Source organism: Schistocerca cancellata, chromosome 9, assembly GCF_023864275.1.
Source record: "Schistocerca cancellata isolate TAMUIC-IGC-003103 chromosome 9, iqSchCanc2.1, whole genome shotgun sequence".
Classification (NCBI taxonomy): domain Eukaryota; kingdom Metazoa; phylum Arthropoda; class Insecta; order Orthoptera; family Acrididae; genus Schistocerca; species Schistocerca cancellata.
Genome location: NC_064634.1, coordinates 7740100 through 7762811, shown reverse-complemented (window position 1 = coordinate 7762811; position 22712 = coordinate 7740100). Strand labels below are relative to the sequence as shown.

Sequence of the window (22712 nt, the reverse complement as noted above, 5' to 3'; positions counted from 1 at the left end):
GAAAATACATTCATTTAGTCCAACGATCACTAGGCGAAAGATCGATAAAGAAAAGACTGTTGACGTTGTGTCAAACGCAACGAAGTTCCCGCGAATACAAGTTCGCTTGTTAGCCCAGTCAAAATTTGAGAATATTGTAAGAACCAACCCTAAATCGAAATTCGCTTACAGAATACATCACCGTACGGCTGATTTATAACCGAGCTCTAGTGCAACTGTGAGTAATCTTTTCATTTTCCCACAAAGTTTAGTAGTACTAGTATGTGTACTTGTTTTATGGTTTTCGCTTATTACAGCAATTCCTGTATCTGTTCTTTACTCAAGAATGTGTTGCTTGTTTCTAAATGTTTGCAAAATTTGACTTCCGTGTACTCATTGTGATCTACTTGACGGAAATACCTTTTTTATGATTCTAGAAACAGCCCATGAGCAGTACCGTAAAAGCAACATTTTCTGACTCCATTAAATTGAACATAAATTGGTACAGTAATGAAATTCTAATAGAGTAAAATTTAGTGCACGTTCGGTTCCAATAGAATATGGCATGTAAAAGCATTAGTGCATCAGTAATTTTGAAGTTAGTCATATCTTTGCCATCATTTTTCCTTTTGTTTGTTAAAAATTTAACCATGTCGTCATCGAATATTGATTTGCATGGTTCCAAAACACTATCGGTGTCGACGCAAGAATGCATGTAAGTGAGAAAGCAAGAGACAGACGACGAAGAGCGCAGATTCGCAATGCATGCTGGTCTGATAGAAGACCCTGGTAGAAGACTCTAAGCTTCAGCCAATAGGGTTGCAGGAATTCAGTTTTCAATGAAGAGGATTTGCCCGCAATTGTAGGGAAGTCAATGTTGCTTAGTCTTTAAGGTATTTTGAAGGGGGAGCGTAGTTACCATTATAAATTAAAATTTGCGTCGTGTGTATTGAGGACAGGATAATTTAAGGTAAGACAATTTTCTCTATTATATTTAAAATATTGGATTGTATCGTCGGTTTGTAACCGGCAGACTAGCGTCATCATTGTCATCACCCCTATTGTTTGTTTTAGTTTCAGCATCCTAATACAAAGCTAAATTTTCACGTTCTGTCGTTATATTATGTTGCTCTACTTAGGAATCCAGGTTTAGACACTGCATCCGTAAAATGAAAGTAGATGTCTAGTCACTTTTGACAGGTGTGAGTTTTTTAAATTGTAGTATGAATAAGGTTAACTTGTTGCTTCCTGCATGTGTTACTTATGACAAATAAATTGTGCATGAACTCGCATTAATAGTATGTTGTCTGCATTAATGGTGTGTTGTCGGTATTTTAATTTTCCTGTTTTAATTATAGGCCCAGAACGATGTCTGACCGAAAAGCAGTGATAAAAAATGCTGATATGTCTGAGGAGATGCAGCAGGATGCAGTAGATTGTGCAACACAAGCATTAGAAAAATATAACATTGAAAAGGTAAGTTGTTTGAAGCGTTTGGTTTTTACTTCTGACCTCATTCAGTTAAGCGCTCATGTATGAGGTAATTTTAAAAATCACGAAGTTTATGCCAAAGGTAAATAAAGAGTAAAGCAGAACTGTGTTTACGAACCCATATTAATGTGCCCCCACGTAATTAATTGTTGACTTGGTTATCGGCTCAGAGAAAAAAAAAAATCAGCAAACCACTTGGACAATGCCTGTGAAACACCTGCATTTACACATATATGTTTATAGTCCGTAATTTAAAAGTAGCATCCCTGTTTAGAAACAACTATCTGTAATTTGTGGGATGAGGAATGGCAAAATCTTAGAGATTGGCCAATCCCTTTTCAAAGAACTAGTATGTTTTGTTAGAGAAGTAGTGGAAACCAAAATGTGTATAGACCAGTTGGGGGTGTGTGTTGTCATTGTCTGATAAGGAGTAAAGTATCTGGCCACTGCACCACCATACTTGCATATTGATGCAAGGATTTAATAAGTTTTTGGATTTGTTGGTGGAAGCTGTTAATCGTGTTCATGTATATTCTGTAAAACTTAAGATTTTACATTTGATGTAATGACATAAAGTTTGCTTCTAGCTCTGAAATTCCATCAATGAAATTTTGAGAATGTTACCTGAATGCATAGTGAGGGCATAAACTATTCTTCCAAAGCAATAATTTTATGTAATGTTGGTAATGTTTCATTTGACCCAGCATATTTCAGAGTTTACTAAGGAATTGCTGGGCAAGATGGGGTGGTGCATTGGTAGAGTCATTGAATTTACATTCAATTTCTATTCCAGTATTATCTAAAGCTTCACCAGGCCACTTATTGCAAATACCATGCAAGTTCTTTTAAAAACAGCCAATATCCTTCTCATCTTGAAGATGTGCCCAATCTTCAATGAACTTGGTGGCAGTAAGTTAGACCCTAAAGTACATCCTCCTTAGGTGATGCAAAATGTATGTACATGTATAGCACCCAAATTCTTGCAACAGTTTTTCTATTATGTAATAAAAAGATGAGCATTTATGTTGCCCCTTAATATATATCGATCCAATATTTCCACTTTGACAGGTTGCCACAAGTTAAATTTATCTGAATCAGTTACAAAACAGAATTTGCATATTGCCATGATGAAATGTAGTATATGTGAAGCAGATATTGGAACAGCTAATATAGATTCAGTCACCAAAGCATTATTTTGTTTGGAGATAAGGGAACACACACACACACACACACACACACACACACACACCTTGAAATCTTGTAGCATAGCATGAGATAGAGATTAGGTTGGGTTGTGACAATTTGGTTGTGAATTAGCAAAGTCAACAAATACAAATCTTACTCTCAGAAAACATATATTCTGTTTATATTTGTTTTCATTGTATTATGAAAGTACACAGTGTACAAAGTACACCATTCTGAAAGGATCCCTGGGAATGAATAAATGCACTAACAGATTGCATTCATATAAAATAATCTTGCGAATGGATGTATGTTGCAGAATTTGCTTTGATTACAATAAAGTTGCTTACAATTGTACAATATCATGAACACATGAATGTGTAGTATTATAACCAAAATATTTTGTGACTATCCATGTTCTGTTGTGAATAGTGATGGAAAAGTTGGGTGTTGTGCCAGAAATGTAGTGTTTATTTTGCATTAAATGGAGAGTATGTTTTCAAATTTTAATTTTTTTTAAAGTAAATAGAGAGTGAATAACAGGTTTAAAATTGTTGTAGGTAACAGTTAAATTGTTGTAGGTAACAGTTCAAATGTTACTTGTTGAACTCCACCCACCACCAACAAACACCCCATACCTCAGGTTAACTTTCAAATTTGGTGTGCCATGTTGATCATCATAAGAAAGTCAATGATCATTCCTCCCATTCTCAGTATCTGAGCTAGTTTTACAAAGTTTCCTCCATCTTAGGCTCAACTTCATGGTAGCCAATTGTCATTGGCAAAAATTGTGATGAGATGGATATGAGTTAGTACACTACCAAATGTGTTGTTCATGGCTGGCTCTGTTCTGTATGCACTTTGTGCTCAGTGCTTATAGTTCTCAGAGATTGTTATGTTGCTGGCTTAAGTGTTTGTAAGTTACTAAGAGTGTAGCAACAGCATCTGGGTGCCTTTAAACAATTGTAATGTATAGGAAACCATTCCTACTTTACGTTTTTACATTTTTTGAAACAATGTATAGCCTGGGATGGAATTACAGTAATTTTGGGGAAAGGATAAATTGCTACTTACCTCGGAAAGGAGATGTTGAACTGTAGGTAGGTACAATGAAGTTAGGTTTGTTTTTTTTTTTTTTTTTTTTTTTTTTTTTTTTTTTTTTTTTTTTTTTTTTTTTTTAACCAACAACAAAGAAAAGAAATTTTCGGTATGTTTTAGTAAACTAGGGTCAGTAACAAAGCAGTGGGCAGTAAAGCATTAGATTTCAGATTATCCCCTCTGAGTACACGTGAAGTAGTCTTGCAGATATCTGAACATTTTGTTCAGCAGTCGGATACTAAATGTACTGTGCAGATAAAAAAACCGTGTAACAAATTGTATGTTCATTGGTAACAAGTATGGTGTTGAAGCTGACAGTCAAAATCAGCACTTGACAGTAGTGCCATCTGTGACAAGCTGAAAAGTTTGATTGCTTATGGTGTGGCCCTCCCCTTACAATCATTGGTTTTCCTTATTTCAGAATAGAAGAAAGTTCTTAGATATTTACTCTCCTTTTTGTCCAGAGTACAGCAGAAAAGTCTGTATGTAGTCACTTGGTTCTGGTTCAGACAACATAAAGTTCAATGTAACAATTCTGGATTATATTTTGATTTATAGTTTTGTTTGTGTGTGCATGCGTGCGCGCGTGTGTGATCAGCTGCGAATAAGTCATATACTAATTTTCTTTTTTTACTTTTTGTGTGTCCAGGACATAGCAGCTTATATTAAGAAAGAATTTGATAAGAAGTACAACCCAACGTGGCACTGCATTGTGGGCCGCAACTTTGGAAGTTATGTGACCCACGAGACACGACACTTTATCTACTTTTATTTAGGACAGGTAGCGATACTGCTGTTCAAGAGCGGGTAATTGGCAGCAGTCCGTCCTATATTTGCAAACCACATTTCCACTGGGAGAAATGCATTCATACTGTTCAAAAATTTGTAACTATTCATACTTTGCTACCTGTACGTAGAATTGTTGGTTTTGTTATATTCCATGACTTGTTTCCAAGGCAAGAATTTGTATTGAATTACATTGACAGTATTACTATTGGATTTAAAGGAAAACAAAAAATAATTCTAAAATGTCAAAATTATTACAGTATTGGTGTTTTGCTCACTTTCTTATATAAATTTGTGACACTGCAGTTTGAGATGGGGGTTGACTACACAATAGAAGAAAATAAATGTTTTGTTTTTTGAATGCTTTGTTTCCATGAGAGTTCAAACTAAAGCTGTGCAAGATGGTTGCAGCTTTGTTCCATGATTGTGTTCATTATTAATTCTTAAGTGATAATCCTTTTGAAGTATACATTCATATTTTTTGTTTTGTTTCATAGTTTACATATTCGTCCCAGTATTGTACTGTTTCTTCTTATGACTTTCCTACATAGTCATGTAAGAAGTTGAATGATCTGTGTATATGTTATAGAGTTCCATTAGCCATACTTTCCTTTTTATTTGGCAGCTCTGATGCAATTGTTTATTTAGATTACATAAGAGGCATGTGCAGCTGTTCTTATAATCATTTCTGATGTAGCCAGTTGCTAAAAAAAATTATTAAATGACTAATATCATTAAAAATGATTTGTTCTGGCAATGCTTGTGCATTTCTTATAGAAAAGGTGTACTATTTGGAAAGCTGATCAATTTTTATTGGAAGTTTGTTGAGAGTGCTTGTAAATTCACCGCACAACATAAGTCATTTAATAGCACTCATTTGTTTCCACAGTAAAATACATGATACTGAGTGGAACTGTATTCTTTACTCTGGTTGAGTGTTTAGGTTAAAAGTTTGGTGCTCTCTAAAGTGACTCCTAAATTGTGGAGTAATGGCCACATCTATAATGTGTATTATAAAAGATATAGATGCAAATTACATTAAATTACTTATCACAAGTTTCAAAAAGTCATTTTCAAACAACCTTTTATACCTTTATTACTTTCTTTTAATTACACATTTAGGTTTTGAATCCAGAATGTATTGCGACCACCCCAAAAGTCAAATTCTCGTATGTAACACAAGAGAAGCCAGCGTTTTCAATAATGGTCTTGAACGCATCCTGTGCAGAAGACAGAAAAAAAAAAAAATCATAAGATACTGTATGTAATAAAACAGATGTGTACATCTTAAATTTAAGTCTTCACAAATTTCCACATCTGGTTCAAAGACTTTTGAAAACTACTTATACAAATGATAAAAAGTACACAATAAACTTGTACACACAACACACTATATGTATATTGTGTAATTGGTATTGTTTTGCATTTCTGTTGAGCTTACCTGAGAGGGGAACTGCCGGATGCTTTCAACAAGGTATTGATATGGTTTCCATTGGCCAGCTATGAGTTGCCCCATTACTGGTATTACTTGGAAAGAGTACTGGTCATATGCCCTGAAAGAGAAAATTTAATATCATTGATTTTTCAGGTGCACATCCTCAAAGTATTTGTAAACAGGAATCTACATTAAACCTGTCTTTGATAAAGATGCTACGGAAAACGTAGTGATTCCAATGCTTGACAGAAAATGTTAATGTGCACTGAGTTTTAAGTATGAGCCATCAACCTATGACGTGAAAACTTGTAAGCATGTGTGTGCTACAAGCTGAAATAACACTTGAGCAGAATCATGAAGTCTGTGTTTTGTAGGTGTGTTACTGACAATTAACCACATAAGCATCAGTTGCACTTGTCATAAGCATCACTGCGGACAATCTCGATATCACCACTGATTGTGAATGCAAAGAAAGTAAGATTCAGACAACACGCAAATGGACATCTTTGGTGAAGGAAAGGGGGGAAAAGGACAGGTGTTACTAACAGGGTGAATAGGAATCTTTATGGAAATATTAATAATATATGTTACAAAACAAAATCCTCACTAGCCTTGTTTAATCACACAGTAGTTTGTACAGAATTCAGGATTGATTGAGCTGTCTCTGTACTCGTTCTTTGTGTCAGTGTACTTGGCATGGTCCATGCAACTGTTACACTTCGTGTCTTGCTTTTTCTGTTCAGTTGGTTCCCACTGCTAAGCAATAAAATACACATTAAGTGGTCTTCCTAATTTCTCATGGAACTTCCATTGGAAGAATCAGTCCCTCTATTTTATTCGGTTTTCTTAAAGCGTCATTTTGCTTTGTGTTGTTAGGTACTGTCAATTGAAAAGTAGCATGTCAATCAGCAAGGCTGCTCTTTTTTTTAGGCCAGCGTATGTTGTTTCGTTCATATAAATAATACATCTGGTCTTGCCTATGTATCCCGCATGTAAAAATTGGTAGCTGTTTGCTGATGTGGATTCGTCACCATATAACTAATCTCTCATTTATCCCATTTTCTGATCATAATTTTGCTAACATCAAGCAGTATGTTTGTAATTCAGTTTTGCATATACAGTTTCCATGGTGCTGTTACTCCTTGTTAACCCTATTGCACCAGTGTAGCGTGTCTTCAGATTGAAAAAGGTGTTACCTGATGCAAAGCTACTGTAATACTCCTTAAAAGAAAAAACCAGTGCACAATGAAAGGGTTATTCGAATGTGCTGGAAATCTTTAGATGTGACGTACATGTAGACACACACATTATAATTTCAGATTGGCTGATTTATTCAAGAGAAAGAACTCTGTTTGAGGTGGGTCCCATCACTGAAGACAGTTCTAGTCCAGTCAATGAGATTCCAGGCTGTGATCAGCTGCAAAAATGTTGCCAGAAGTGTGTGGTGGGATCCAAACCTGACAGCCAGGAGTGATGGTCTGGGAGTCATCTCATTTCATAACATGACCGCTTTGGTTGTCATCTGCACACCCTTCCAGCACGGCAGTACATAGACTATACGCCTAGTTTTGTTGCCATCATGGTGCAAGCCATCCTGGGCTTACATTTCAGCTAGATAATGCCCTTCTGTGCACAGCAAGAGTTTCTGTGCCTTGTCTTCATGCTTGCCAAGCCCTTCCTTGGCCAGCAAGGTCACAACATCTCATCGTAATTGAGAACATTTCAAGCATTATGGGAAGGGCCCTCCATCCAGCTCACGATTTTAATGATCTAACACACCAATTTGACAAGATGTCTCTCAGGAGGACATCTAACGACATTAATCAACACCAACCTGGATAACTGCTTGCATTTGGGCCAGAGATGGACCAACACATTATTGACTTGCCTTTCTCTTGAATAAGAGGTGCAAATTTTCTGAAATTGTAACATTTGTTTGTCAGTAAATGTACGTCACATCTACTGATTTCCGTCCCATTCTAACAATTCCTTCATGGCGGGTCTTTCTCCTCCCCCCCCCCCCCCCCCCCCCCCTCTTCTGATTGTAATTGATCACACGAATGCGATGGCCAACATGCATCTTCTCCATCAACAAATATAAAACAACCGTTTCAGCATAAGATTTGTTGTGAAGCAGACCTGTGTGCATAATACACTTATTTTTAAAGCCATCTGTGTTGTTCAGCAAGTACATTTTAGTGCCTTTTGCTTGGTATAATAGTCTACAGGACAATCTTCCTCTCCTGAGTATCATTGATTCACCTAAAGATAAGCCTCTTCGTGGGTAAAGATGCCCTCAGTTGCTAAATATTCTTTGCACAATAATACTGTGCAAAAGTACGAGGCCAAAATTAGCACAATATTATTGTGCAATGTCTAGCCAGGATGTATCAGTAGGAACTCTTACCTTCGCAGTGAACAAGCTTGCACTGAACTTGCACGTATTGTCATTCCAGTCGCTGCATTACAAAGAGGAAGCAGCAGTGGGGGCAGCTTGGTGGCATTCTACTCATGGCCATACTAACATGTTAAGAGAACTTGCTGCAGTACCAGGTGACTATTGATATTTTTTTATGGATGCACAATGAATGTTTCAACAGATTGGTGACCTTCATACACTAGTCGGATTTCACTTTCCACAATGCTGAAATATCTTTATAACTGAAAAAGGTATATTATTGTAGAGAATAGATAGGTAGTGCTGTTAGGAGTTTCAGTACTAAATAATTGAAGCTCCTGATGCGAACAAATAAGCAGTTGCAGTGCTATTTCCTTGCATTTAAACACTTTGTCATTGCTTTATCAGTTGTTCGCATGTCTGCAGATCACTAAATCTTGGGAGGAACTGCTGTTGATAGCCACTATCACCCTTACACAATACAGTACATTGGACAAATGTCAACTTCTTTACTACAATGACAGCCATGTGGCCGCAGCAGGCGGCTCTGCTGTGCCGCTGGTGGCCGAGGAGCAGTCAATGTGTGAAAGCTCTGCTGTAGTCTCTGATGTATTGCACAAACCTTCAATACTTCTCTCAGGTGGTCATTATCATTGCACAATAAATTTATAGTGTGTGTGGGCCCCTTAACACACATCACATTTTGTTGTTAAAATAATTTAGTTTGTCATGTTTTGTATAGTCAATCATCTGCTTTTGTGGGTGTGCTTTTTAGCAAAAAAATCATGTCTGTTTGTGCTCATACTCGTTACTGTTCCACTATTTTGGCACAGAGGAGGAGCTTCTTTCCAGTAATCGGACAGATTTCACATTATCCATTTGTAATGAAATTCCCAAAAAGACAAATATTTTATCTATACTAATATATTTTCATCTACAAATTGTAGGCCCATTTTTGTATGAACACTCAGAAATATATTCACAACATTGTCATTCGTTTCATCAGTTATACAATGGAGTATATCATAGGTAAGTAGTAGACTAAAGAAATCCATTGGCATATTGCTAATAAGATGAATAAGTAAACATTTTCGTTTTGCAAGGGATAATACTACATATCCAGTGGTTCATCATGCTACTAAGTGTCACCTGACTTTGTAATTTCTGCCAGTAAGAGTTCCTCATTTCCAGCTGTGCACCATCATGAAACATGTTTGAAAGCTCTGCTCCCATACTACTATGAATGATAAGTTACTGCATTCTCAAGAGTCCAGCTGTTCAACTCAGAATCTTTATCAGCCAACCCAAAGTAACTTTTCTAATACAAACATTAACTGACTGGCAGTAGGTCCTGCTGTCAGCTGATTAGCAGCCATTTCGAACAATGAATGTCACAGATGACTTGGCACAAGAAAACTGTGCCTAGAGACTTTGTTGTTTCTACAAACACGTCTTCACATCTGGATAACTGGACTGAATAACACATCTGAGGTGCACTCACTCTTAAGAATTTGCAGCACTGTCTTGTTAATTATGATAAATTTGTAAGTGGCGACAGCATTAGGTTGAAGGCTCATGTTGACACAAGAGTTAGCAGTAGCAGCAAACATATCACTTGACAGACCTTTAAGTGTTTTATAATAAACAAAAACACATGCCATCTTTTCAGGGATCTGCCTGATGCCCTATTGTAGTTCATTAGTTAACACATTCATGTCATTGCCCATGACCCTCCAGGCAAGAGCTCCTTATGTGTTTGTACCAAACAAATTAAGTGTACCTTCAACTCATGAGTGTGATTACGTATGCAGCCAATACAACAAACTGTAAATGGGGCAGGTGCTGAGGCATAAACATAACAAATGTTCATTTAAAGGCAAAATGGGCTATTTTGTTTAGGAAATCCAGTTTTCTTCACATGGCTTACATCATAAAATAGCTGCTGTTACAGCAGCTCTGAGGTTATTGTATAAACCTTAACAGTGGATGCTGCAGGACTGTTTGATCTGTTATTTGTTAAAAGTTGTCAAATTTAATGCAGAAACCAGAATAAATTAAAATGAGTGGTACTGAATGATGGAGGTTATGTAAAGGTATGGTAAAGTTTATATAATAATAACCAAGGTAAATATTCACACTTTGCAGTAATATGCCACTCTGCCACATCTTATATATTTGTTGTTGGTTTCATACAAAGTTTCTTTCGAAGTTACAAATTGCTGTAGGAAGCAATGGATAATTGGTGCCTTTGCACAATGGTCCTTAGAGTAGGGGTTATGTTTTTAATCCTGCACCAGAGCAATGTATAAATAGAAGACTGAGTCTTTTTGGTACTGTATATTAACACTTTCGCTGCGGCTGACGCTTATAAGCGTCACGAGCCAGTGCGGCTGACGCTTATAAGCATCCGCGCTCACAGTCGGATTACTCAGTCTAGTTGCAGTGTCTAAGCTAGCATAAAAGCGTGTACACCTTTGTGTGGTCAGTTACAGAACATACATTGTTCGTAATGGAGACTAATGAACAGACACCTGGACCTTCGAATGTGAAAAGGAGCAGGAAAAGTGTTAAATTGACAGAGGAACAGTTACTTAGTGTACTAGACAACAGTGATTTTCTGTGTAGTGAGGATGAGGCATAGCATGGAGATCATCATTTAGAGGCTGCAGAGTGACGATAGTGTGGATGCACAGCTTTCGAATCTGTTTCATGACAGTACCTGCCGTTTCAGAGTGTTACCGGCACGCACTCGCCTGTTGCCAGGTCGCACAGGAGAGTTGTGCGCCTGCACCGATGCCGCAGCGAAAGTGTTAATGTGCTGTGTTTACTGGCAGTCATTCCCAGAATTAAAGTTGACAATGGTAGACTTACTGCAAGTCACAAATTAAGCCAGCATAAATTACATAGACACTACTTTATCTAATAATAACACATACCAAAGTTGCAGACTCCACAGTGATGATAATTAGAACAAATATGAAACAAGAAACTGAAGATGGGTGTAACAAGGTGCAAATCAGAGAACCAGCATGATTCACTGCCTCTGAAAGTGACAAAGAAATGACTGAATATCATGACAAGTTTGAATGGCAGTAAGGCTAAACATATACTGGGATGCAATGCTGCATAGTACAGCACGATAGGTGTGTGTTTCCATACCAGTCAACAAATGGTAAAACACACTAGTCAAAATGGCTAAATCTTAAATTATTTTAATAACAAAAAAGTTTTTAACTGCATTTATTGCAACAGTGGGTGCAAACTATAGATTTACTACAATCAATGTAAGCTTAATTTAGTGACAGTTTGTTAAATACAAATTTGAGGAGTGGAGCAACTGAATTACCCATATCCGATCAAAGAAATTGTCAAGGGGGAACAATACTGTTCAGTGTAGTGGGGAAATGAAGCATTTCCGAGGGAAAATTTAATATGATGTTCCCCATAACTGCTACTTTCTGAAGAGAGTTGCCACGAAGTAATCACTTAAAAACTGTTGAGAGCAAAAGAAGTGGTCAAGTGTGCTTCTAGGTAATAGGGCCATCACTCTGGAAACCTGTTTAAAGTAAAATACTCTGCAGACAATGTGCTACAAACTGCCTTTTTACTCCACACAGTTATCTGTAATGACTGGAAGACTGATTGGACACTGAAGAACTGCAAGACATGCCTAGAATCCAATTTTGAAACACATGAAACATAGAGCTAATATATACTCCTTCACTGTAAAGAAACAGCTTCAATGTCCTTGTTGTGTCTGGCTACAAGTGTCAAGGAAGTCCAGTACTGTGTTAATTTTATTTATCACTAGTTGCAAGTAGTAAAGAAAAACAATTGCTACAAACAAAACATATTTGGATTACATACCATTAGAGTTCCTTTAGCTCAGCTTTGCCATATTGAGTCTTGGTGTCTTCGCATAATCATATTGATTCCTTTCATACACAAAATTATGTTAACACACTAGTTCTATCAGTTTTTTCTGACTCTGTAGCGACTAGCATGGGAGCACATTGCCTGTGCCGTGTAGGAGGCAGGAAGCCACTACAGCTGTGAACCCCCTTGCAGGCAGCAAGTCGGCCGGCTCAGTCTGTGGCTCACTATTTGGGTGCAGTTGGTTGTATGAAATGTCAGGAAGTTGGCTGTAGTAGTGAAGTAAAGAACTTAGAAAGTTTCAAAAACTGTTATTATTTGCCTTCTTGCTTCCCACTACAGTGCTGTTAAGTCTAATTACAATCAAACAATATTGTACATTTTTTAAATGTTTTCTCTTCACAGTCGAACCAATCTTGTGACACAGATCACATTCTGGAGATGGCAGGATGGAGATCTTATGCAGGTGGGTAACCAAACAGTCATGCCTGGTAGTCGAATATGGCTACTGTTTCCCTTTTTAATCCATTAGGTACTACTGAGTAATGCAAGGGGATTTCTAGTGTTTTCCCTCATATGAAATTTTATTTAACAGTGCATTTCACTGCAAAATATTACATTAGTTTTTTCCAAACTGTTTAATTTTTGTGTCTTTTTCGGCTACAAAACTGCTTTCTCATTATCGTCTAAGCCACAGTAAGATGGTATCCACTGAAATGCAATTTCTTGTTATGTTATAGTGATTTGATTTGAATGTTACTACTTTGGCATGTCCTATATTACACATACATTTACTGTACGCAATGTAATCTTGCAGCATCAAATAAAATTCAATTCAATTCTTGATCTTCTTTAACTTGACTGATTTTTGGATCTTGTGTATTGGTAACTGCTGACATTGCTGCTCTGGTATCACAAACTATGATTACTTTGTGAATGAGTGGCTTAGGCATCTTCAAAATTTGAGTAGTGTGGTCCCAAAGTTTGAAACATCAGTGTGGAACATAAGGGGCTTGTACACGCTCTTAAGTAAAATAATATTCATATAGAAATTTGCTGAAGTACAAAGAGTTACTTGACTGAAGCTTAGTGAGATACTTCCGGGCTAATGTGAAAGTTGTGATATTTCACAGCTATCTAAGTTTCCTTTAAATTTGCAATTTGAAGCATAAAAAATGCTATATCAAGATTTCATTTTGCTTCAAGTCTTCACAAGAAATAGGTAGAATTTTAGTAAATGTCTTTCTTGACACACAACTGCTTGAGGAGGACATATTCACACTCAACAGATAGCAAATTTCTCTACGATGTAATATGCAAGTTGGAATTAATGATTATTATCATTCACACGTTTATAACAATGTATAGACCAGTAAAAAAGAGGGTTGCAAGTAACACCCAGATATACCACATTTGTGCAGTAAAAGTGAAGAGAGAGCAAGTGCATCGGTAACATTAGTGTGTCCTCGTTCGACCTGTGAGGGGCCCCAAGTTCGATTCCCAGTCGGGTTGGAGATTCTCTCTCCTGGAGGACTGGGTGTACTGTCATCTTCATTATCATTTCATCCCCACTGACACTCGAGTTGCCAAAGTGGTGTCAACTAAATAACTCGCACCAGGCGACAGATCCTCCCGATGGGAGGTCCTAGTGACACGCACATTTTATTTTTATCTGAAATGAGCCTTTTAATCATATGTGAACGGATTCACAATAATAGGCATAAAATTTCACTTGATCAATGTTTAAAATAACAATGTACTTAGAAAATGATTCCACACAAAGTCATCAATGTATTGGCACTATAGAGTTAGTCGTATCATGGCTTCCTCTTGAAACACGATTGCATGTGTAATACATACTAACAGGAAATGCTCAGTCACCTGTAAGCCAGCTGTCAGCATGTTGTGGGTGCCTCCTTGTGCACTGCTATCATTTCTCCCATTAAGGCTGATCAAAACTGTTACAAACAACAGTTCCTTTTATTAGTGTTTCACTTCACGCCTCCCATTGACAATATGTTACTCTACACGTTCTTTTCCATGTAATATGAAGTGCATGAACTAGTGTGATTAGAGTTACTTTTTACACTAGACACCATGTCTTCCAGAACTCTCAGCATCATGTGTTAATTTTCCATCATTGCCAGTATGCCACAGCAAAACATCAGTTCAGTTGCAGTGAGCAACTATTGCTGATTTACTAAGAAGTAATTTAAATTATGTGATTGATGAAATAAAGTATGGAAAGAATCTGGTTTATGCCTGTTTCTGAAATTTATGCTTCTCTTTTTTCACTGCCTTTGAAACAGTGGGCTTTGTCAGAAGTGGCAGACGAAAAAGCTCCACCAGCTTGTTAATGAGTAATCTGCAGTGTGATACAATAACTTTCGACTTAAATCTAATTTCACAATTGTGTCTTTTACAGGAATCAAGATAGAAATGTGGGTTGGTTTTTAATTTGCACATAGTATACAAATCCTGTATTTTCAAAAGAACAAGGGTGTATCTTTTATATGTATACATATACAACTCATCAAAGTTTTCATTTGCTTTTCAGAATGTTCAGTGTTCCTTTCAGAATGTTCAGAGTGCCCTACATTAGGCACAGACAAACATACAGATGACAATCAGAGTTACCCTATACTTTCACGAGTATACCTGGAGTGACATTGCTGTAGTTCTCCCAAAGTAGGTATGTTGATGGAGAATTTACAAGATTAGCTATTCTTGAAAGCCAGTGGTGCAACACAAGATCCATACACCCCTTATACTCTAGGAGGTGCAGTGTTGTACTCTCAGCAAAACACACTGTACAGTTGTAACTGAATTGCACCTATTGAAACTCTGAATGTAAAAGGTTTTTTAAAAGTTGCTGTGTTAGTGTCACTCAGCTTGACACGTATTGGGTAATGTATGAGTGAGCTAGTTGCACTCTGAAGACCCCCTTCGGTAACCTTACAAATGGCATCAAGATAAATTTAGTCACAGTGTGTAAGTTAAAATTTACCCCACTTTTGTACCTTCATTCATGTCGAAGATATAATCTTTTATAATTCCATGAATCTTTCTGAACTACTCAGCCAAGTGGTGTCATGAACGCTGGGCATCACATGGAAATAGCATTCATAACATCCGAAAATATAAACTTGGAGGGAGAAAATCGTGAACTGACAACATGAAAATTTTCAAAGTGTTTTTGGTAGACAGCACTATATTCTTAGTTTCATAAAACATTTCTTTTGCTGTGTCTTGTTCTGAGAATTTCCTGAATCATATGTCATTCAATGTCAATCTGGTATAACTATGTAAATGCATTCAGGTTTCATCTGTACAATGTCACCTTTCCAGAATATGAGCATTGTGATTAATTTACACTTATACTTTTACTGGAGCTTTATTTGTATCTGATTCATTTCAAAGAGATAATGACATCTAAGCATATGTGCTCCCTCACATTTTTAGTAGATTGAAATGTAGATCCAGTTTAGTAAAACACAATTCCATCTCTCTCAGCTTTACACAACTGGTAATTATAACTGTTGGCAAGTGATCTGCGTATGATACCACAAGAGTCAGCATTCAGTGAGTAACACACACACACTTCCAGGTTAATAGCTAGTTCATATTTATATTTCCTTGTGCACATTATCATGTGTAGTGAAACTATGACCGTACATGCAATAGAAAAATATAAGTAGTTAATTTATAATCCTTAAATCAATGAAAAATTCCCACGGGCAGTCCTAGGATTTCTACGCTGCAAACATTAACACAGCACAGTACAAGAATATTGCATAATGGTCACATAAATATTCATTTCTATGCAATGAGTGTACAGCTTTCAGCCACTCCCTACAACAGGAAATGATAAATGGAAAAATAGATCAAGTCAAACACTATGCACTGATGTCGACAATTTGAAGAGGATCATTGCTACTCCATATTGTGTACTCAGTGCCACTGACATTATGATCTTTCACTAGCGAGAAGTTGGCATTAACAATGATAAACACACACGGGATCAACATGGTGATGATTCGGTTAAGAGGCTGTCAGCGATGCATTCTTTCAGTAAGATTGCTATGGGAGTTACTGCATCGAAGACATGTAGCTGGGCATAATTCCCTGTTGTTTCGAAACAGAAGTGCACTCCAAATGGTATTCACATGGTTGTCCTTATTCCTGCGCAAAAGTAGCGACACAGGAGTTTGTTGGTGTCTGATACTTACAGTGGTTGTCGGTGCAAGTCTAAAACTGCTTTTTGTTGTATTTTTTAATGTCCTCCATATAATGCATGCCATACATTTTGTCAGAGAGTGCACACCAGTTGGACTGTAGTGGAATGTTGTTCCTTCACTTTTTTCGTGCTTTCGCTTTTCTACACCTCTTCCTCAGTTTTCTTTGTCCCTTTTCTGTTTCGCTTTGACATGCCCCTGCCTTTTCTTCCTCCTTTCATCTTCTCAACTGCTTTTGACATAACTTTTATATCTTCTGCTTCTTCATTGTCTCGCATATGTTGTAATAGGCCCATTGTTTTATCAGTACTGCCATAAGAAGACCCCATGAAATTGTTGTTACAGTACTTTTTGCAGCTTTCACATTCACACCCATAACATCTGCTACTTCGTATAGGCATCACGTGATGTCCAAGTCACTGTTGCTCCACAAACTTGTAAAAGCACTGTAAAAGATTTAGCAGATACAGAGGCATGGGACGTCATTCTGTGCTGCTTCGGCTTTGTGTCAGACAGAGTTCATCAGCTTTTATTATTTTTTTTAGTAGCTGGTGAGAGGTGATGTGTGAATCCCACAGCAACCCATGACCAGATGTTTCTAATGGCCAAGAGGTAGGGCAGTGGCAACAGTCAGACAGGTATGTCAGGGCAGCTTGGGCAACATCCAATCCCGTATTGTGTTACTTACTGGAGGATAAAGTCATGGAGTAATTGTGGGACAACCATGTGATCAGTCAGTGGTTTTTTTGTATAGTAGTGTCTTTTTCTTTAATTGAATGAAACTAGTTTCTGCAGCCACGTCAGCTACATGTTTCTCACTCACTCTCCGTGTTCGAGTAATAGATTAAATTTTCTCGTTTTGAGAGTGCTGACAGGCTATCTGTTGTAATTGCTAAAAACCATTCATCAGCAAGTATGCATAAAATATTTCTTTTCTGTTGTACATGTTCATTTTTACCTGAATCACACATCGAGATGTCAAGTGGATGACAATCAGAACATTATAAAAGGTTTGTCATCACTAACATATTTAAAAACATAAAGCATCTTGTCCTGACAGTATCCACGAAACAAGCAACAAGAAAGGTATCAAACTAATAAACTTCACTGAGACAAGGAGAAAGACCATTAGAAGCACATACTTCCCCTGAAAAATAGTATATAAACTTACTTGGATATCCCCAGATGGAAGTACAATGAATCAGATCGACCATGTTCTTGTTTACCGAGGACACCAAGTGTGATCCTTCCGCAGGGCAGATATGAATTCCGATCGTTTCTTGGTGGTAGTCAAACTACGCCTGAAACTGTCTACCAAGTGGCGAAGAAATCCTGAAAAGATGGCCCACTTTGACAAGGATAAGTTAGAAGATGTAGAAGTGAGACAACGCTATCAAGATAAAATAACAGAAAACCTCACAATATCGGAGAATCCTACCAATGTGGAAGACACATGGTTGGTGTTGAGAAATGCAGTGTGCAAGAGGAGAACTTGCTTGCCATCCAAAACAAAGAAGTAAACCTTGGTTCAATGGAGAATGTCGACAATCTGTTGGGATGAGATCAGTGAAGAGGATACAGTGGTTAGAAAAACTCTCAGAAGAAGCAAGGGTAGCCTACTGTGAAGTGAGATGTAACACGGACAAACTCATGAGAATGGAGAAACAGGAACACCATAAAAGACTGTTGAAAGCAGTATAAGAAACAATGTCATCACACTCGTTTTTCCAGGCCTCAAGATTTGCCAGAGGTGTCTACCGACAACTCACATTGACTCTAACGAATGAGACGGGTGAAGTGGTACCACCAGAAGAGCAGGCAAACCTATTTGAAAGCCATTTCGAGAACCTATTGAATCAGGACGTTCCACTGTCGGTAACAACGCAGATGAAAGCCCATTTTGATAGAGTAGAAGTCCCTGAACCATCAAAGGAAGAAATCTGTGTTGTCCTAAAACTAATCAAGAACAACAAGGCCCCAGGAGGTAGTGGCATCACAGCTGAGATGCTTCGCTTGGGAGAAAAATTACTGATGGATGCATTGAAACGACTACTACCCACCATCTGGACAGCAGAAATAATTCCTGAAGAATGGAAAAGAGCAATTATATGTCCCATCTTCCAGAAGGGTGATGCTACCCAAGTATCCAACTACCAAGGAATTTCACTTCTTGAAATTAGATACAGTCTTTACAACTCTGCTGCTAAAACGAATGAAACCACTGGCTGAAGGAATCATAGCCACATATCAAAGTGGGTTCGTCCCTAGATGGTCTACCACTGACCACATATTTACTTTGAGGCAGCTCATAGAAAAATTCTATGAGTTCAATCGGGAACTGCACCTCATCGTCATCAAGCGTATGACAGCACTAGTTGTGTCACATTCTGGGAAACGTCAGAGGAACTTGGCATCCCATCGAAATACATCCGTCTAATTGCAGCTTGCTACTCCCAGTCAACTTCTAAAGTACAGTTTGCAACCAACTATCACCACCTTTCACTATCCATAATGCATTGAGACAAGGATATCCATTGGCGCTAATGTTATTCAACTTGACCTTGGAAAAAGTAAGTCGTGACACTTGCCAAACCAGAGATATGGAGATGGTGGGAGCAGACACAATTCTGGCATTTGCTGACGATGTTGTGATCCTTTGCGACACTCTAGAGTAAATGTGTGCTGATACTTCCTGATTCCTCCCAAATGCAAAGGAAATTGGGCTGGAGGTGAATGAGGCCAAAACTAAATATCTTTGAGTATCACGTCATCGAGTTCTCCCTCCTTCCATTGTTGTAGACGGGCATACCTTTGAACGAGTGGAAGTGTTCAAGTACTTGGGCTCAATATTAACCAACAAAAGTGAAGTGACGAAAGAAGTAGATTAACCCATAACAAATGCTGATCGCTTGTTCTTTAGTCTGAACAATATATTAAATCTCGTCTGATATCTTAGAAGAACAAAGTCCATCTGTACACGACACTGGTGAGGCAAGTACTTTTTATATGGTTGTGAAACTTGGGCGACATCAGCAACAACAGAAGATTCAGTACGTGCATTTGAAAGAATGGTACTTCAGAAGATCTATGGACCTGTCTACAATAACATGGAAGAAAAATGGCAAAGAAGACCTGCCACACACTGGACGAATATTGGAGCACAGGCAACTACAATGGTTTGGCCACATCTTACGGACGGACGGCTCCCTTCCTGAGAGAGTCCTCCACTCTCAACCCACGGGAAAATGCCCAAGAACGCGATGGAAGGTGGAACCGTTGGCTGTGGAGGATGATACTAGAGACCGGAAACGATGGAGTGACATCTGCAGCAAATACCTCCTCTCTTGTGATTGACAGACATTCCTTTTATTTGGGTTATTGTGTTTGTAATGTTTGTTTTTCCTGTTGTTCTTCTGCTGTAGGCCTCTAAGGCCCGTTAATGCAATAAATGATGATGATGATGATGATGATGATAGCATCTTGTGCAGAAGGCCATGTCCCATATACATAGTGCTCACAGATGTTTGATACATCAGACAAACACGGTACATAATAGCACATCTGTTTACATCTGCTGGACATATTCTGAACAGTTACACTGTTCAGAAAATTTGGAAACTTGTGGTAAGTACTATGGGACCAAACTGCTGAGGTCATTGGTCCCTAAGCTTGCACACTACTTAGTCTAACTTAAACTAACGCACACTAAGTACGACACACACATCCACGCCCAGCGGAGGACTCGAACCTCTGACGGGAGCAGCCGCGCGGATCGTGACAAGACGCCCTACATCATGCGGATATCCCGCGCGGTCACTGTTCAGAATCTGTGGAGGATATGTAAACAGACGTGCAATTATGTACCGTGTTTGTCATGATGTAACAAGCATCTGTGAGCACTACGTATACGGACACAAGCCTTTCACACAAGGTGCTTTATGTTTTTCAGTATTTTAGCGATGACAAACCTTTTATAATATGCTGATGTTCATCCACTTGACATCTAGACGTGGGAGGTTCAATGGAAAACGAACGCGTTTTACGAAAAAAGCTTTTTAAGACCTGAAGATGGCAGCAATGTCTATCGAAACTGGTTATCTCAAATAAAGAAATATTTGAAACTTCCTGGTAGATTCAAATTGTGTGCCAGACCGAAACTCGAACTCGGGACCCTTGCCTTTCGCGGCAAGTGGTCTACAATCCGAGCTACCCAAGCACGACTCACGACCCGTCCTCACAGCTTCAATTCTGCCAGTACCTCGTCTCCTACCTTCCACAAACTTCGCAGAAGCTCTTCTGCGAACCTTGCAGAACTAGCACTTCTGGAAGTACGGATATTGCGGAGACATGGCTTAGCCACAGCCTTCAGGATGTTTCCAGCTGCAGTGTGTGTGCTGATATGAAACTTTCTGGCAGATTAAAACTGAAATATTTTATGCACTCTCGGTTGTGTCAGTTGTACGAATGTTTTGACTGAGTGTACAGGTACAAGCATTTCTCTTATGTACTTGTTCAGCCTTTCCGATCTAGCATTAAATATCAGTATATGGCCGTTTTTAAAAGTCTCATAAGTGGTACTACCTTCTAAGAATGTTTAAATAAATCAACCATTGCTTTTTAATTTAAATTTATTGAAGCTATGTCTCTCTTCCTCCACTGGTTTACACCCATACATAAATTCTCTTTCAGTGAATGGTGCTATGAACAAAAAGCATATATGATACAAATTTTTAATTGTTTGACGATTTAATAACTCGCTTTTTAAGCATGTTTCTGCTACTGTTAGGATTAGTTTTTGGTGATAAACTTTTATCATCATTTGTTAATATTATGTGGATGGTTAACCAGCCCAGCATTCGCCTAGGCGAATGTAGAGAAACTGTCTCAAACCCTCACTCAAACTGGCTGGTATAACAGAAAGACTATAAGACTGACTTAACTTGAAAACAGGGAATTAATAACTCTGCGCTTAAGCAAAATTACAATGGGCTGTATCGACAGTTTTCATTCGGTTTCTTCCACACAGAGATAGGGGTGAACGAATAATTCAACCTGTAACAACTTTCTCCGAAAGATTCAATTGTTTTCTAAGAACCGACTAAATTGGTTGTTTTCACTAGGTTATTCCCATCACTATCAGGAAGACATCGAAGATACGACACAGAGACTGGCTTTGACATCAGAAATGTGACGTCTGCCATCCAGATTACCGGCTACGCGAGCCAGAGGTGATCACGTCAGGTGACGGCTCCTTACACACGGCTGCGTCAGACGTCATAGTACACACAGGGCCGGGACTCGTACGAAAAGGCGAGGCGGCGCCACAGGCACAGAGCAGGAAGCTGGAAGTAGAATAGAAGAATGGAAACTCGGCCGCGGTCCGTGCTCCAGAATGTCTATCATACTGAAGTGGAGTAAACAGCTGTGACTGAAGCCTAATTGTTTATTTTATTAATTCTGCATCTTAGCTCCTGGACTTAACTACAAGTAAATAGTAGTACCTGTAGTATGGACGTTCTGCGACAGAAACCTCATCGTCCTCCAGTAAACAAGTCAGCCAGTTGCCGTAGCTCCCTTTACGTAAACAGCGCACTTGTGGGCACGGTTTCTTTTATTTAGGGCGAAATTTTATTCAAAAAATGTTCAAATGGGTCTGAGCACTATGGGACTTAACTTCTGAGGTCATCAATCCCCTAGAACATAGAACTACTTAAACCTAACTAACCTAAGGACATCACACACATCCATGCCCGAGGCAGGATTCGAACCTGCGACCGTAGCGGTCGCCCGGTTCCAGACTGTAGCGCCTAGAACCGCTCGGCCACCCAGGCCGGCTCGTAATTTTATTAAACAGCGCACTTATGAGAACGTTTTGTTTATTTAGGGCGTAATTAATGAGCAATAACTGTCTTCATAATGACGATTAATGGTCAATAGCTGACATGTTAATTACCATATTTAAATTGCTTATTACTAAAAGGGGATATCTCCTCAAAAACTGAAAATGTTTGTAGTTTTCAGTTTCTTGAGATGCAGGCGCATAGATTAGTATCGAAATGCCGAGCGGTTCTAGGCGCTTCAATCGGGAACCGCGCGACCGCTACGGTCGCAGTTTCGAATCCTTCCTCGGGGATGGATGTGTGTGATGTCCTTAGTTAGTTAGGTTTAAGTAGTTCTAAGTTCTAGGGGACTGATGACCTGAGATATTAAGTCCCATAGTGCTCAGCGTCATTTG

At 38.4% G+C, this 22712-nt stretch overlaps 2 protein-coding genes across 3 annotated transcripts in view; one reads left to right on the top strand and one right to left on the bottom strand.

The window, feature by feature from the left end:
- The first annotated feature begins 83 nt into the window (after nucleotides 1-83).
- Nucleotides 84-5592, top strand: LOC126100132 (dynein light chain 1, cytoplasmic). Of its 2 annotated transcripts, none has more exons than XM_049910667.1 (3): nucleotides 84-217; nucleotides 1338-1455; nucleotides 4400-5592. In XM_049910667.1, the coding sequence occupies exons 2-3, from the start codon at nucleotides 1348-1350 to the stop codon at nucleotides 4559-4561; spliced, it is 270 nt and encodes an 89-aa protein (XP_049766624.1). In that variant the 5' UTR covers nucleotides 84-217; nucleotides 1338-1347; the 3' UTR covers nucleotides 4562-5592. The 2 variants fall into 2 exon arrangements, with proteins under 2 accessions (XP_049766624.1, XP_049766623.1); XM_049910666.1 differs by lacking the exon at nucleotides 84-217 and adding an exon at nucleotides 764-949.
- LOC126100130 (2-methoxy-6-polyprenyl-1,4-benzoquinol methylase, mitochondrial) overlaps nucleotides 5008-22712 on the bottom strand; it is a 165819-nt gene continuing 148114 nt past the window's right edge. The window contains exons 4-5 of the mRNA XM_049910664.1: nucleotides 5978-6089; nucleotides 5008-5756 (exon numbers count right to left, since the gene is read on the bottom strand). Coding sequence (XP_049766621.1) covers nucleotides 5655-5756; nucleotides 5978-6089 — 214 coding nt within the window. The 3' untranslated portion in view covers nucleotides 5008-5654. The remainder of the gene's footprint in view (nucleotides 5757-5977; nucleotides 6090-22712) is intronic.